The 16,073-nt window shown below is 34.1% G+C and overlaps 1 protein-coding gene across 7 annotated transcripts in view; it reads left to right on the top strand.

The window, feature by feature from the left end:
* CCHa1 (neuropeptide CCHamide 1) overlaps positions 1 to 16,073 on the top strand; it is a 260,158-nt gene that overhangs the window by 216,806 nt on the left and 27,279 nt on the right. For all 7 annotated transcript variants that reach the window (XR_015545541.1, XR_015545540.1, XM_087407458.1 and 4 more), the window contains exon 3: positions 8,750 to 8,785. Coding sequence is in view for 5 of the 7 variants with exons in the window: in XM_087407458.1 (XP_087263584.1) it covers positions 8,750 to 8,785 (36 nt within the window). In the remaining 2 variants the exon portion in view is untranslated. The remainder of the gene's footprint in view (positions 1 to 8,749; positions 8,786 to 16,073) is intronic.

Below are 16,073 nucleotides of genomic sequence, written 5' to 3'. Positions count from 1 at the left end.
AATATTCACTAATGTGTCTATATTATATCTGCATGAAAAGCTAAATATGAGTAACTTCTATCTCTCTTTTATGGGTCTTCTATAATATAAGCCATTAGTTACAAATCAGAAGTCAGAAGCTAAAAATTGATCAATCACAGTCAATTTTTCTGACTTCTTATTTATGGCTGATTTATCGCTTATAATTGTAAAAGGCCCATTAAACATAATAAAAAGAGATGGAATAGCTACATATATATGTGCAATGTATTTATGTACTGACAATACATGTTACATCTTAAGTTAAAATAGTATTGGGAATAAAGGAAAAAGTGCTATTACATTATACGTGTATACATGTATTTCAAATACATGATTACATCTGAAGATATATCTAAGTCACAGTCAGAGTGTATTTAGTAAAAATATACTTATTCTAACTTGCTGTTAGTCAACGTACACATTAACCTGTAAGTGTATACATTTGCTAAAACATTTTGCTTTAAATATGATATACTTATATACATTTCATAAACGTACAGTACGAAAATTATGCATGTAACTATTGACTGTGTAATGTATGTTATATATATTAGGTATTGGAATTAATTCGTAGCGTTTTTAATGAAAGAATGTTATTTATTTCACATGAGCATTAAAAAATACATTAATGAAAGTACTTCCCATCACTTGTAAAACGCTACGAATTAATTCCAACACCTAATATGTATAACATATATATTATTATATATAGGGTGTCCAAAAAGATCCCGGATTTAGGAGCTGAACATAAAGGTGACTATAACTATAATCGTAAAGGAATGTGAATTATACTTGTATCGGCATGCATAATACGCCAAAATATAATACGTTGACCTATGATTTACGTTCTCTTCTATGACTGAATTACGACCATTCTTATGCTATAAAGCCATTACATAACGTTTTAGACAAAAGAAAAAACAGAAAAAACGTTTCAGACAAAAGTTGTAAGGTTTCAAAGAAGCTGTTTACTGATATTCAGTTTTTTTTTCTTCATTAGTTTCTTTGTTTCGATCATGTCAAGCAATCAGCTTTTGATTCTATCATGACAATGCATCTATTTACATTTCTTTAATTGCAGAAGCAAAATTCTGCAAATTGATTCCGTAATTGTATTTCACCAAATTTGATAATCGAATGCCTCTGCCAGTAAATTAAAAATAGTCAGTCCACGAGGAACGCCTCTGACATTTATCTATAACTAGCCAAAGCACGATTTACGGCTGTGGCATTTTGTTATAGCTAGCCAGCTCACAATTAACGCCTCTGGTAGTAAATTAAAAATAGTCAGCCCACGATGAACGCCTCTGACATTGGATCATAATTAGACAAAGCGCAATTTATTATTATAACATTTTACTATATCACTTATATGATAAATAAAAGTGATATTTTCACGAATGACATAAAGATAACTTTTCCCATGCTGGCTTTATAGAGTGCCTTCCAACAAGAAACACGCGTCACAATTTTGATCTTCTAGAGTGCCTTCCAACAAGAGACACAGTGTGACACGGTGCATCATTACAATCTTGTTCGTCAATACAAGGATGAGATACTGTGTTGTACTGAGGCGCTTGTTAGAAAGCACCCATAACCTTCTCTTACCAAAGGCAGACAATATTCTGCTACTACATTTTTTCTATTTTGTGGACACAAAACACTATATAAATAAATAAATAAATATATATATATATATATTTATTTATTTACACACACACACACACACACACATATATATTGTTGTGTGTAGAACACTACATTGAATTGACAGTACTGCTGCGCGGCAACGATACTGTGAACGCGGGTCATACTGGTTACAGCTGATTGACTCGTATAACGCCGTTGCTTTCTGACACATATAAATCACACAAAACGATATATGTATGCGTATATATATATATATATATATACACACACATACAAAAAATTTTTATTTTTCACTCTAAGAAAAAGATACATAATCGATATCATGGTGACATTATCTTCTCCTAAGCGACTAATTAAGAAAAGGCGTTTCCCGTATCTAAATCCACATTATTGTGAAAACAATTATCTTTGAAGTTCTATTATTGATACGTCATCGAAGTGCATTCTTCAGGTTTATTCCACTAAAAAAAAAATACAAATAGATAACCAGATATATGACGCGGTAAAGTAAAATTCTATATTACATTCTTTGGCAAAACAAAAACGTGATCAGTAGCTCTTTGAAACTGAACGTATCATAAAAATAATAAAGTAATATTTTAAAAGTACATTACATTCTGTAAAATGCATTAAGTTATTAATGTGATGTTCAATCACCATTATTAAGAAAATACAATATTATGTAGGAAGGAAAATATTTTCATGACAATTTGCTGGAAGGTATGGTCGCAGCATGTTTCTTATACTATGACGCTCTTGAGATACACGTCCGCGCGTAAGCAGTTCGGCCATCAAGCGTCGAGCGGTTGTGAAGGAAAAGTAGGCAGCATTTCAGAAATCGGCCCGAAATGCGCAACTAATTTCGAACACATTGAAGTACACGTATATAATTTCTGAAATTTTATAAAAAGTATATTTGGAGTAATATGTTTATTAATAACGTTATTTATTAAATAAAAATTATGAAAAAAGGAAAAAGCAGGATCGAACATTAGATCTTCAATATTCTGATTTTGCATCCAATGCCTGAGACCACGCTGAGTTCTTGCAGATCATCTCGACGAATGCGATACATACAGTGCACGGAAAGTCGTAAACTATTGTATATCTCATCAATGTTTATGTTTTGAAATCATTTTTTCTATTATACTTAATGAGAAAGATATGATTAATATAATTTAATAAAAAGAAGATGAAAGAATTTTAATTCACAAACACGGTTGCCAGTTCTCCGTTTTTTTTTTGCCAGACTTCGGTTGCTTGGACTAATATTTAATACTCCAGCAGACGACAAAAATTAGAGATTTTCACATCTGCTGGAATATTGAATATTAGTCCAAGAAACCGAAGTCTGTCAAAAAAAAAAACGGAGAACTGGCAACCGTGTTTGTGATTTAAAATTCTTTCAATTTCTGTTATTTCGATAGAGCGAGATAGAGAAAAAACAAAAACGGATAGAAGCTCCGATTGTAATCGGTGAGTCTCCGCGCGGGACACGCCGAACTGGGCTCGTCTAGCAAAACAATGAGTCTGTCTCTGTCCTTCTCTCTGTGATCGCTTGTTTCTAGCGACGGAAAATATTTTCTCGTCGATCTCGGCCGCTTGGCGTGTATCATAAAGGGGAAAGAGACATTCTAAATAATACATAATTTATATATATTATTTATATATTATTTATATATTAATAATACATAATTTTTATTAAATTATATTAATCTTTTGTCCTACGATTTAAGTTACGATGGCGTGTGCCATAATTAACAGCCTGGAACGTGTTGTTTGGCCCGATAGACGTACCACGGCTCTCATCAATGATACTTATGTTTGGCCCAATTTCTTTACCACGAGTCTCACACGATATTATAAGTGAAAGAGTTAATCATACCTTTCTCATTAATATATAATAACAAAAATGATTTCAAAACGTGATAGTTGACGAGATATAGTTTACGATTTTCCGTGTATTTTATGTACCACGTTCATAGAGGCGGTCCGCAAAAACTCAGCGTGGTCTCGGGTTCGGTGCGAGATTAGAATGTTGAGGATCCTATGTTCAATCCTGCTTTTTCCTTTTTTTCATAATTTTTTTTTTTAAACAAGTAACGTTATTAATGAATATATTACTCCAAATATATTTTTATAAAATTATAGAAATTATATGTGTACTTCAGTGTGCTCGGAATTAGTTACACATTTCGAGCCAATTTCTTGTGCTGCCTATTTTTCCTTTACAACCGCTCAATAGTCGACGGCTAAACCGCTGGATCGCGCGCGGACGTGCATCTCAGGAGCGTCACATAATAAGAAACATGCTGCTATCATACCTTCCAACATGAAAATTATCATGACAACATTTTAGCATGAAAATTATCATAAAAATATTTTCCTTCCTACATAATTGTTATTTTCTTAATAATAGTGATTGAACATCATATTAATAAGTAAATACATTTTACTGAATATTATGTACTTTTAAAATATTACTTTATTATTTTTATGATACATTCGGTTTTCTTTCAAAGAGCTACTGACCACGCTTATATGCCACAAAATGTAATATCTTTGAATATAGAATACTGATAATATCAATTTAAGACTAATAAGAGTTGATACAGAACGAGATGCGTAATTTTAAACTAGAATGACTTAACTACGTGATGTCTTCTTTATTCAACATGTAAATAAAGAAGATATCACAGAAGACTAAGGAAAGTAAAGATTGATAATTTGCTGGAAGGTATGGTCGCAGCATATTTCTTAGCAACGCTCCTGAGATACACATCCGCGCGCGATCCGGTGCGGTTCAGCCGTCGAGCATTGAGCGGCGGGGGGAAAGAAGACGACGCTTCAAAAGTCGACCCAAAATTTAACATGTACTCCAATAACTATAAGAAGAATACCGAATCACTTCAACAGATAAATAAAAAATTATTTGTATATTGCATATAAAGGCACATATAAAGGCTTTTTGATTTGTTAATTATACAATTATATTGACATCATCCTTATAATTATAATATATTAATCATCTTACTTTTACGATTTGATTGATCAGAATTTTCATTCGGATGATAGTTATAAAAAAAACATTTCACAGAAAGTACTGATCGACGTAACATTATTACAGAAACATGATTTTTTTGGGATTTTTTCTAAAGGTAAACAAATCTCACATATATCTTTACATATAAAAATACTGATTTTCTATCTATTCGACGCATACTACGTCAATTATTTTTTGCTACAATTGTCGATTTAAAACTTTTAGAAATACACATATAATTTCAATAATTAAATAAAAATATATTTAGCTTGTAATATATGTTTATTAACAATGTCACTTATTTAAAAAAAAAAATTATGAAAAAAAGAAAAAAGGAATTGATCATGAGATCTCTAACATTCAGATCTCGCATCTTACGCGTGAGACCACGCCGAGGTCTTGCAAATCATTTCTATGAACGTGATATATAACGCTCATGGAATATTATGGAAATATCAATATCTCGTAAATTATCGTGTTTTGAAATTATTTTTGCTATTATACATAAATTGGAGGGATATAGGATTAGCATAATTTATTAAAACCTATATGTTATCTATAATGTTCCTTCTCCTCTTAATTATACACATTGAGCAACCGAAATTTCCCAGAAAGCATTTTCGGTCGCTAGAAACAAGCAACCATAGAGAGAGAGAGAGCAAGAGAGAGAGAGAGAGAGAGAGAGAGAGAGAGAGAGACTCTGAAGGATAGATTCGCTGTTTCATTCGACGAGCTCAGCTCGGCGTGCGGAATCTGGTCGATTACAATCGGAGTTTCTATCCTTTTTTATTTTTGCTTTGTCTCACTCTGTCGTACTTCTGTTTCAATAATTCGTTCTGCAATTCAAGAATGTGATTTCTATCGATTCTGGCATCATCGCCGATGCAGCAAGAACGCATGATTCCTTTTCTAAACGATCCTGATATATATTTCTATATATACAAAAATATATTATTATGGCGTTTCCGGCTGATAATATATTGCTGGTTTTATTTACAATGGTTCAATCCATTTCTATAGTTGAATAGCGATACTACTTCGTTTGCGCGCGACCGATAGGAGGAATGGCGCTTCTTACTAAGATTCGACATTCGAGTCGAGTCTAAAATGTGCTGTATACAATAATTTCATACCTTGCACGTTTAAAATAAGTAGCTGGCGACTTACAGAAAACCTCAAAGAACAGTACTATGCTTGCAGAAACGAGTTACGAGCTTTAATATATGTATGCATAAGTTTTTTCCGATTTTTTGGTAAAAAAAACACGTAATTTTCAAGGGAAATTAATTTTTTTTAATTCAAAATATTGGCCATCGGCTTCTACACATTTCGCCCATCTTTCAGGTAATTTATGAATACCATGCCAGAAAAACTGCTTGTCTTTTGCGGCAAACCATTCGTCGAGTCATTTTCCAACTTCCTCGAAATTGCTGAAATGCTGCTCTGCGAGCGCGTACCCCATTGATGCGAAGAGGTGATAGTCAGATGGCGCCAGGTCTGGGGAGTACGGCGGGTGCTGAAGGATGTCCCATCCAAGCGATTTCAAGGTGTCTTTCACTGGTTTTGCTGTGTGAGACGGCGCATTGTCGTGTAACAATCACTTTGCCATGTCTTTTGGCCCATTCCGGTCGTCTTTCGATTAATGCGTGGTTTAAATTAATCATTTGTTGGCGATAGCGTTGTGTATTAACGGTTTCGCCGGGCTTCAAGAGTTCTTAATACACAATACCGCTCTGGTCCCACCAGACACAGAGCATGGTCTTCTTGCCGAAGCGATTTGGCCTTAGTGTTGATGGACCGGCTTCGCCAGGTGAAAGCCACGATTTATTCCGCTTCGGGTTTTCAAAATAAATCCATTTTTCGTCACCCGTCACAATTCGATGCAAAAATGATTTCCTTTCGTAGCGTTGAAGCAGCATTTCACAAGTGACTTTGCGATTTTCCATTTGACATTCATTCAAATTGTGTGGGACCCATTTACCGAGTTTATTGATCTTTCCCATTGCTCGTAAACGTCTGCTGATTGTTTCTTGTGATACATGTAATGCTTCTGCTAATTGCCGTTGAGTTTGAGTTGGGTCTTTATCCAATAACTCCTGCAATTGCTCGTCTTCGCATTTTTGTGGTCTACCAGAGACCGCTCACTGTCTTTCACATTGAAATCACCATTTTTAAATTGTCGAAACCATGTCTCACATGTTCTAATCGATGGAGCGTGTTCATCATATGTTTCTACCAGCAAACGATGACTTTCAACAGCCTTTTTCTTTTGATTAAATAAAAAAAGCAATGCGTGCCGCAAATGTTCTTTTTCAGGCACAAAACTCGACATGATCACTGAATGATAAAACAAAGACGCTAGTTTTTGACGGACTCAACTTGTGTGTGTTTGTAGTTAAATGTCAGACGAACAAAATGGCGTATGTGTCAAATTAATACGCTGCGTACTTTTCACTGGCGCCATCTCTTAGTTAAACCTGAAAAAACTTATGCATACACCTGGTAAGAGCAATGAGTATTCGAAAATTTCATTTATATGCTACGTCTGCTATGAGATTGTCGCTTGTCGTTCCACATCCGAGCAGAATGGAAGCTCAATCGAAACACACATCGCGTTCCGAATTTTGATATATGCATGTATAAATAATTCAGTAAATAAAGTTTAGACATGTGTTGTATATATGTACACACACACACACACACACATACACGCGCCTGCACGCATACATACGCACACGCGTGTGTATGTACGCTATTATAATATATATACATATATACATATATATATATATATATATATATATATATACATACACATACATATACATATATATATATATTGTTTATATATGTTATTTTATATATATGCATCAATAATTTACTAAATAAAATGTATGTAAAAGACAGAACAGTGTAATTAAAATAATTATTTTCATTTCTATTCATATGTAAATAATATAGTATGTTTCTTGTTTAGGAAGAAATTATTTCAACAAAATTGAAATAACTAATATCATATTTATTTTATTATTATTTTTCCTCTCAAAAGAAAAAACTTTGATCAGGGCACGTTTATTGATATGGGCCTGAGTAGGTCGATAATTCAGATCATTTCTATGGTTCAGCGTTGCACTTTTCATGACAGCGCCGCTGTCGGAATATCGCGGAACTAAAATACTGCTTAGTTTCATGGCTTCACGTCAATTTCACTTGTAATATACAAAATTTTCGGATATTCTTTTCTCTTATACTAAAACTTCTACCGCGTTTCTAAAAGCATAGGATTGTTCATTTAGGTTTTCCGCAATTCGTCAGCTATTTTTTATGAACGTGCAAGATCTGAAACTCTTATATGTAGCACATATTGTGATGTGTTGACTACAGAAGCCGATAACAAAACTGTAAGTCTTCAATTTTCTTTCGTTTTTCGTATTTAAATGTAGCTGGCGAATTGCGTTGTTGTCGATACTTTAATTGTGGAGAAGGATTTTTCAATCCATAAACACAATTAAGAGAAAAGAGTTTTTAATATTTAATGATAAAACAGGACACTCCACCATCCCCTTAAGATAAGATTTTATAACTTCTTGTGGTCATATCAAGGTTTTCGGATTGCACACGTTGTTACTTCAGGATTGAGATTTTTAATATTATAAGCGAGACTTTTCTAGAATTTTTAGTATGCCATTATATAATAATTGTTTACTGTAGACTGTATTTGTAACATTGAAAATGACCAGATAGAAGCTTGAAGCGTCTGTATTTGATTAGTTAAATATAATGTTTAGTAATTTATAACAATAGCGAAGAATATCTTGCTTGTGCTCTGAGTCCTTTAATTAATTATTTTAATTCAAAAACTTATAATCTCGATATTTTAGTATTAGAATTTTCATCTTAAAATGATATCAGAAACTTACTTTTAAGTTTTGTTACGATCTTTATTGGATATCCTTGTATATTAACAACAAAATGGAAATATAACTACAAAAATTGTTCATTCAATGTTATATAATGCATTCATTATCATTGCAGAGACCTGTCTACACTTTGGAAATTCTTGTTGGGGAGGTATGTAGTATTAGTAATATTAGTAATATTAGTAGTACTAGTAAATTAACTCTTCATGGTCACACTTCAAGAAAGCCACACAATGGTTACTTTGAGTTAAAATGACCCGAACTGTTATCGAATCAATAATGTCAGTTCTATTGACTTCAAAAAATATAATTTCATTCTTTAAGAAAATAAGACAATGACTTTGTAGTGAAAAATTTAATTTTAACACTAACAAAAATCATAAACATGTTAACTTCGGAAAAAAGAGTATGTTTACTTAAAAAAATCATAATTCTTTAAACTTATATTATCAATTTTTAAACTTTATATTTTCAAATACAGTTTTAGCATAATATTCTTGATATACTTTAAAAAAAAGTGATATAGTTACGCGTTTCAAAAAAGATATTTATTTTGGAGATAGAAGGCAGTCGTTTTTTAGGTGTAAAAAAGGATGTTAATTCGGATAAAAGGTTATTTATTTGATTTATTAATGTAAAAAGTTATTAATGTAAAAATTATTATTATTACTAATACTGAAAACAAATATATTAAAATGTAAAATATGAAAAATACATAGAAATCGTTGTCTTTCGCCACAGCAATCTCAATACACAAATCGAGTCTGCTCTCTAAATCTGAATCAGTAGATAATCACTAATTCAGTGTCAAATATGCCACTGCTAATTAACGAATTAAACGTGGTATCCCTAATCTAGGCAAACCTTGTTTCAGTATATAAGTGCAGCGCATTCAATATATATAGTATTGTAAGATTGAAATTACAGTATGTTAGAACATTCAAATATTTTAATTATATAATATTCAAATTTCTTTTCTTTTATGGTTGAATTTCACTGATTATCCAGTATCAAGTATACTAATATGCTTTGCTGATCATTCGGTACAAGTATGCCACTTCAGTAGATTATCCTGATTCAGGGTGCCTTCTACTGGCAGTGCAACCATCATGACGTCACAACAGTGCACTGCCGTTCCAAAATTACTATGATACTATCAGCAGTACTGTAACGTCGTATTACGGAACGGTAATAGTAAACTGACACATTAAATTGTCACTAAATTTTAAGCGAAAGCAGCAGCGATTTTTCCGAAGAAGATGAACTAATTATGAGATTACCAATTCAAGCAGTTCGTCCTGATGTTAAAAATTATATGGACACAATTAATGAATACTCAGATGTAAAATTTAAGAGTCATTTTCAGTAAAATGAATATATATGCATCTTTTGAACTTAAATATATATTGTATATATATTGTACATATTTTTTTATTTTCTGAATCGAAAATTTCTATGCATTGTGCTTCTTTAAGACGCCATATTGCAATGTAACTGCCTCACTTCGAAAGCTGCAGTAGCCGCAGTGGCAATATGGCTACCATTTATGACGTTATTGAGGAAACTAAACGCTGTCGCAGCTCACTACGTAGTGATTGCGGAACAATTTTTTAGTACTGTCAGTTTATATCAAAACATATCCTCAGATTTAGAGAGTTGCGTTCGTGCGTGCGTGCGTGCGTGCGTGCGTGCGTGCGTGCGTGCGTGCGTGCGTGCGTGCGTGCGTGCGTGCGTGCGTGCGTGCGTGCGTGCGTGCGTGCGTGCGTGCGTGCGTGCGTGCGTGCGTGCGTGCGTGCGTGCGTGCGTGCGTGCGTGCGTGCGTGCGTGCGTGCGTGCGTGCGTGCGTGCGTGCGTGCGTGCGTGCGTGCGTGCGTGCGTGCGTGCGTGCGTGCGTGCGTGCGTGCGTGCGTGCGTGCGTGCGTGCGTGCGTGCGTGCGTGCGTGCGTGCGTGCGTGCGTGCGTGCGTGCGTGCGTGCGTGCGTGCGTGCGTGCGTGCGTGCGTGCGTGCGTGCGTGCGTGCGTGCGTGCGTGCGTGCGTGCGTGCGTGCGTGCGTGCGTGCGTGCGTGCGTGCGTGCGTGCGTGCGTGCGTGCGTGCGTGCGTGCGTGCGTGCGTGCGTGCGTGCGTGCGTGCGTGCGTGCGTGCGTGCGTGCGTGCGTGCGTGCGTGCGATTTCATGCATATCGCAGTGTCAAGAAAGTCACTGCGAATTACAAGCATGCACTATATGATATATATCGTGTACATATGTATAAGAGTATAAGAATGTAAGTACATCAATGTGAGTATAATGATTCTACAATGAATCGGTAGTCAAAAATGTCAAGTTTTAACCAGCCATAACCTACATAGATGATTATGATTTTTTACATCTACAAGCTATTAATTAACAGCAAGTCATTTAGTTCGATTAATGAGAAGGAATAAAGTCGAATTTGACCAGATTTAAGAAAATCGATTATGGTCTTAGTCGTACAAGTCGACTGTTGACCAACTTCACCGGGATTCGACATAAGATTAACTACCGACTCATTGTATAATAGAATCAACATTATACTTACATTGTACTTACTTCATTGTACTTACTTCACAATATGTACTAATAAACTTAGCTTTGCACGATGATCATAACTTTAATACAAGTGACACAAGCGCGTGTCCAGAACAGTCTAGAAGTCAGTAAAAACAGTTGGGTATGTTGCACAATTATGGCGCCAAAATTTAAAATATATATTGGGTCATCTAAAAAGTATCCGCGGTTTTTAGATGACCCAATATTAAAATTTACTTAATTTACAGTGAATTGAAATATTATTTATCTCTATATATTAAAAGTATATTAAATTTCAATACACGTATATATATTTTAATTTACTTTAATTTAATTTCATTAACATGTACATTAAATATGTTTCAGTTACGAGTAACATTTATCATTGTATATTAAAAGTTCATGAAACATTTTTAATTGATACTTAAACAATACTTAAATTCATTATGTTTGTATATCATCAATGTGATATTAATATCAACACTGTATTTTCGTTTTTGATATTGTTTATTAGTTTATTGTACACAATATAGATATTATCGAACGCTTAATAGTGCTAAAACACTTATTGTTAATCACTTGCGCCTGGGAGCGTCCTGGATCGTGCTGATCGGACATTTTTCGTAAATACGCCTAGGTGCTAAAGTGCCCTGTGTTTATGAAAATTTGCGACAACGTTTAAGAGTTATTACCCTGAGTCGCAATGTTGAAATGTTTGTATAAAGTACGAAGAACAGACTGAACCTCAAAGTACAGAACTCGCGTCGCGATGACAAGCTGCTTCTTTGCGTTCTCTCGAAAGACTGAGTTCTCAAAAATTCACGTAGCCCGATCCTCCTCCTATTCATCTATGATTTCGACCAATCAGGAGTGATGGCAGATCGGCAATCCGCGACAAATGTGACAATAAATTTAAGATTACAGGCACCGCGATCTGCTTGATTCTTACTACAGTAGTATTGTATTTTCAACCGCGGCGGCCGCTGAGATAATGATCATCAGATCACAGTGCTGAAATCCACTCTTATCCGTGCGGTATATTATACTTTCACAAAAAAAATGAATTCCTGATTCACGTATATTTTTACTTTTGCTATTTACTTTCTTTTATGTATAAAATGTTCTCTTTAATTACAAATGTTCACTAGCATCAATAATAAATAGATTTGTGCAAAGTGTATTTTATTTTTAAAATTATATTCTTATTTCTAAAATCATTATATGGTTTTAACAAACTCAATCGCATTATTTAAAAACTATTTATTCTTGGATTAAGAATTATAAATTTGAAAATTCACCAGCAGGCGACAACTATGTATAAGGGCCTCTCAGTAACATCAAGATTTCGGAAGTGCAGTGAATGACGATTGACGATGGTTTCGTGAGTAAACTGTTGTATTCGTGAAATATACTTCTAAGTGTGATTCAATCTTTAAAAATGGATGAAATATTCAGTTCGTCCTAATGTTTTTGTCAGTTATGTTGTAAATAGGGATATGCGAACAGCCGGCTTTGTTACTGCGAGGCGACGAAAAAACGGTTGCCTATACATGCGGGCGGATTTTCGCCGCAGATCCGCCTGTGCAGCCAGCATTGAGGTTGACTGTCTGTTTGCATCTTTATTTGCAATATGGATAACGGAGGTATTGATAAAATGGTCTTAGCATTTCATTTGCTACATTAATAGAGGATATAATCCAAGTTTGAATCAGTTTTTCCTTAGGAACTCGTGCACATTAGGAAGAATGCTCTATAAATATGGCTTGTAAACTTCGTTTACAAAACTATTGTCACTTACTGCAATATTGGTTTCTATCATCTTGCTATTACTGGAAGCATACTGGAGTTTGAAATAAGTTGACAAAAGGGATCATTAAAGAAAAAATAATGCTAATACAAGCATATTTAGATATTAGCATATTTTATAGAACGAGTGCTTTATTCTTTTATACAAATGAAATTTATTTCGAATTAAGAATAAAATTTATTTCATTTGACAAATAATTTATTCTTAATTGAAAATTGTTTATTCTTGACGCTGTTCTAAGTATAAAATATTTTTGGATTAAAGCATTTATGTATTTCTTTAAGAATTCATTTTTTTGTATGTTGATGTTCGTTATTGAAAACAACTCAATAAAATCTAATTTTCTTTTATAAGAATCCTTGAAGTGTCCGACTCACCGAATTTAATATTTAACGTGTCGTACGTAATGTTTAATGATCGTGCATGATTGAGCTCTTCCATACTCAATAATGTTGACATAATAAAGGAGAAGGGTCAATAAGATGGGTTTTTAGGTCCATCATTGATTTCAAAGGGTGTCGTTTTATTCTTCAATCCAAGACTCATAACATCTTGAAATAGTTTTTTTTCAAAAATGATTTGATCTTGAGAAATAATCATTTTTAAGTTTCCATTTTACATAGTTTCTTGTACTTTAGAGCAAATCAAGATGCGTTTCATATTCTAAATATTGCTTGCGCAAGGTCAAACTTCCCTGCACATATTCAGGGTGTCATGAATATACGCCCCACTCGTCTCGAGCAGATAAAGCGGACTAAACTAAATAGAAAAGTCCTCTACTATTTTGCAATGCTCGCAATAATTAATGAGATATTAACGTTTAAAGATAGCCGAATACGCGCATCCACCCAACCTACTATTGCCGAAGGTATGGCAGGCGCACTGCGCCGTTCGAGCTTAGAGGCTCGCGGCGGTGAGCGGGACACGCCTTCTAGGCCATCCCCGCTCCTCGCGGCCCGTGCACTCGATGAGTCATACCTCTTTAAACGTTAATATCTCGTTAATTATTGCGAGCATTGCAAAATAGTAGAGAACTTTTCTACTCAGTTTAGTCAGCTCTACCTTCTCGGGACGAGTGAGGCCGTATATTCATGACAACCTGTATATGCACTATAACATATCAGAGCCATCATTTTCCGTGAGGTACTTGAGCGTCAAAGAAAGGCTTATTTTTTTACAATTTCTTTTACGTTAACTCTAAAACATTTTACTTTATAAACTTCGTCAGGGATAATTCCCACAAAATAGAATAAACAAACTTTAAAATGCGTAAAATACAAGAAAAAATATTGACCAATGAGGAATATGATAGGTCTTCAATATATTTCTTACGCAATTTCAAGATATGTATTTTGAGATTTTTCGAAATCTCTTTTACAATAAAATCTGTAGAAAATATGTATCAAATGAACTTAAAGAACGAATGAAAAATATATTTTCGACAAGCAGAATTCTTGAATAAAGTAAATAAATAATGACCAATAAGAGTATGTGATTTCGGACAGATTTTCTATATGGGTCTCGCACGATGTTGTCGCATGTTTTTAGGAACAAATAGAATTCTTGGATAATGTAAATAATAACACAGGACCTCAAAATAAAAAAAGCATTTTGTTCCGGAAGGAAGACCAATTGCTTCCTACATATTCTGAAGTGCTGAAACAAAATCTATTTCCTGAAAATTCATATCTCGTCACATTTATGAGATACACGTAGTAAGAAGATTGAAAATTACACAATTTACATCGCAAATAAAATAACACAGATTATAAATTCTTATCTACGTAGAATTAAAACCATGAATAAACCAAAGTTACTTGAACCCCCAATCCCTATATCCTAAACCCATACACTCCAATACCTCATATAAATAACTCATATATCCTCGAAGAGGATACAAGATCTTGAAATAATCCGACTAATGAAGCAAGATGTCGAAATGATCCAGTCAATGAAGGCAAGATCTCGAAATGATCCGGACAATGTAACTTTATGATTAAGAAGTAGCAGATACTAGCAAATAATAAAATCAAAAATAACTTAATGAAACAACGTTTTATAAACCGCTCATAAATATCTGAAAAAACGCGAAAATATTTTGTGCGAGAGCGAATCAAAGAGAGAGCGATGACATGAAAATAATTAATCGGCAGTGATTGATAGTGATTAATTCAATTTCATTAATAAATTTCTCATTTTCTTAAACGAATGAATAATGGATCGAGTATGTATACAGTTAGTGTTGTGCGTGATTATTTAAATTTTTTAAAAGAAACATTTAATTGTTTGGAAGTTCACTGTTTGGAATTCTATCGGAAAGTTAATTCCGGCCTTTCCCATAGAAATTTGAAATTATTAAATCATCTTGACATGATAAGTAATAACAGAGTGAGTGACTGAGTAAGAGAGTGAGTGAGTGAGTGACTGAGTAAGAGAGTGAGCGAGTGAATGAGTGAATGAGTGAGAGAGTGAAAGAGATAGAAAGAGAGAGAGAATCTTGCATTCCTAATTTGAGACGATATTTCTTTTTCAAAAATGTACTAATGTATATTATTGTATATTGCGCGTATTATTGTGTGAAACCATCAAGTTGATTGTAGCAATCGTCTCGCGTAAGCACTCGCGTCTAACGGTCAGTTGCATCGTCCCTGTCTATCTCTTGTATTTGACCCGTGATTTGCTAATTATTTCTCTTAATTCTAAAAACTAAGCATCGGACAAAATTTTCGAAGAGGAAAAATCGTCTCAGAATTAACTCGAGAATATGACATTTTAAGGATAGAAGTTTGTTTTGAATCACCCTGTATAATATGTTCCCGATATCATTTCTCGCTAGCAAGTAGATTGGAACTGAACTGAGTTGGTCTTTTACCATTTTACAATTCTTGCAAGATTTTAGATATTAATTTTTAAATATTACTAAATAAGCACATATCCTGCGCGGATTACCATCAAGCATACGTCCATCGAACGCGGTCGCTTGTAAATGATAAAGATCTTTTCGATTCAATTCAGTTCGCTGTACCAGCTCATGAAAAGCGATCCTATAGATCGGGGATACCCTGTATAATTACATATAATTT

This window comes from Acromyrmex echinatior, chromosome 6 (assembly GCF_024713525.1).
Source record: "Acromyrmex echinatior isolate Ae372 chromosome 6, ASM2471352v2, whole genome shotgun sequence".
NCBI classification, from domain to species: domain Eukaryota; kingdom Metazoa; phylum Arthropoda; class Insecta; order Hymenoptera; family Formicidae; genus Acromyrmex; species Acromyrmex echinatior.
Note: the sequence above shows the minus strand (reverse complement) of the source record. Positions and strands in the feature narration are given on the sequence as shown.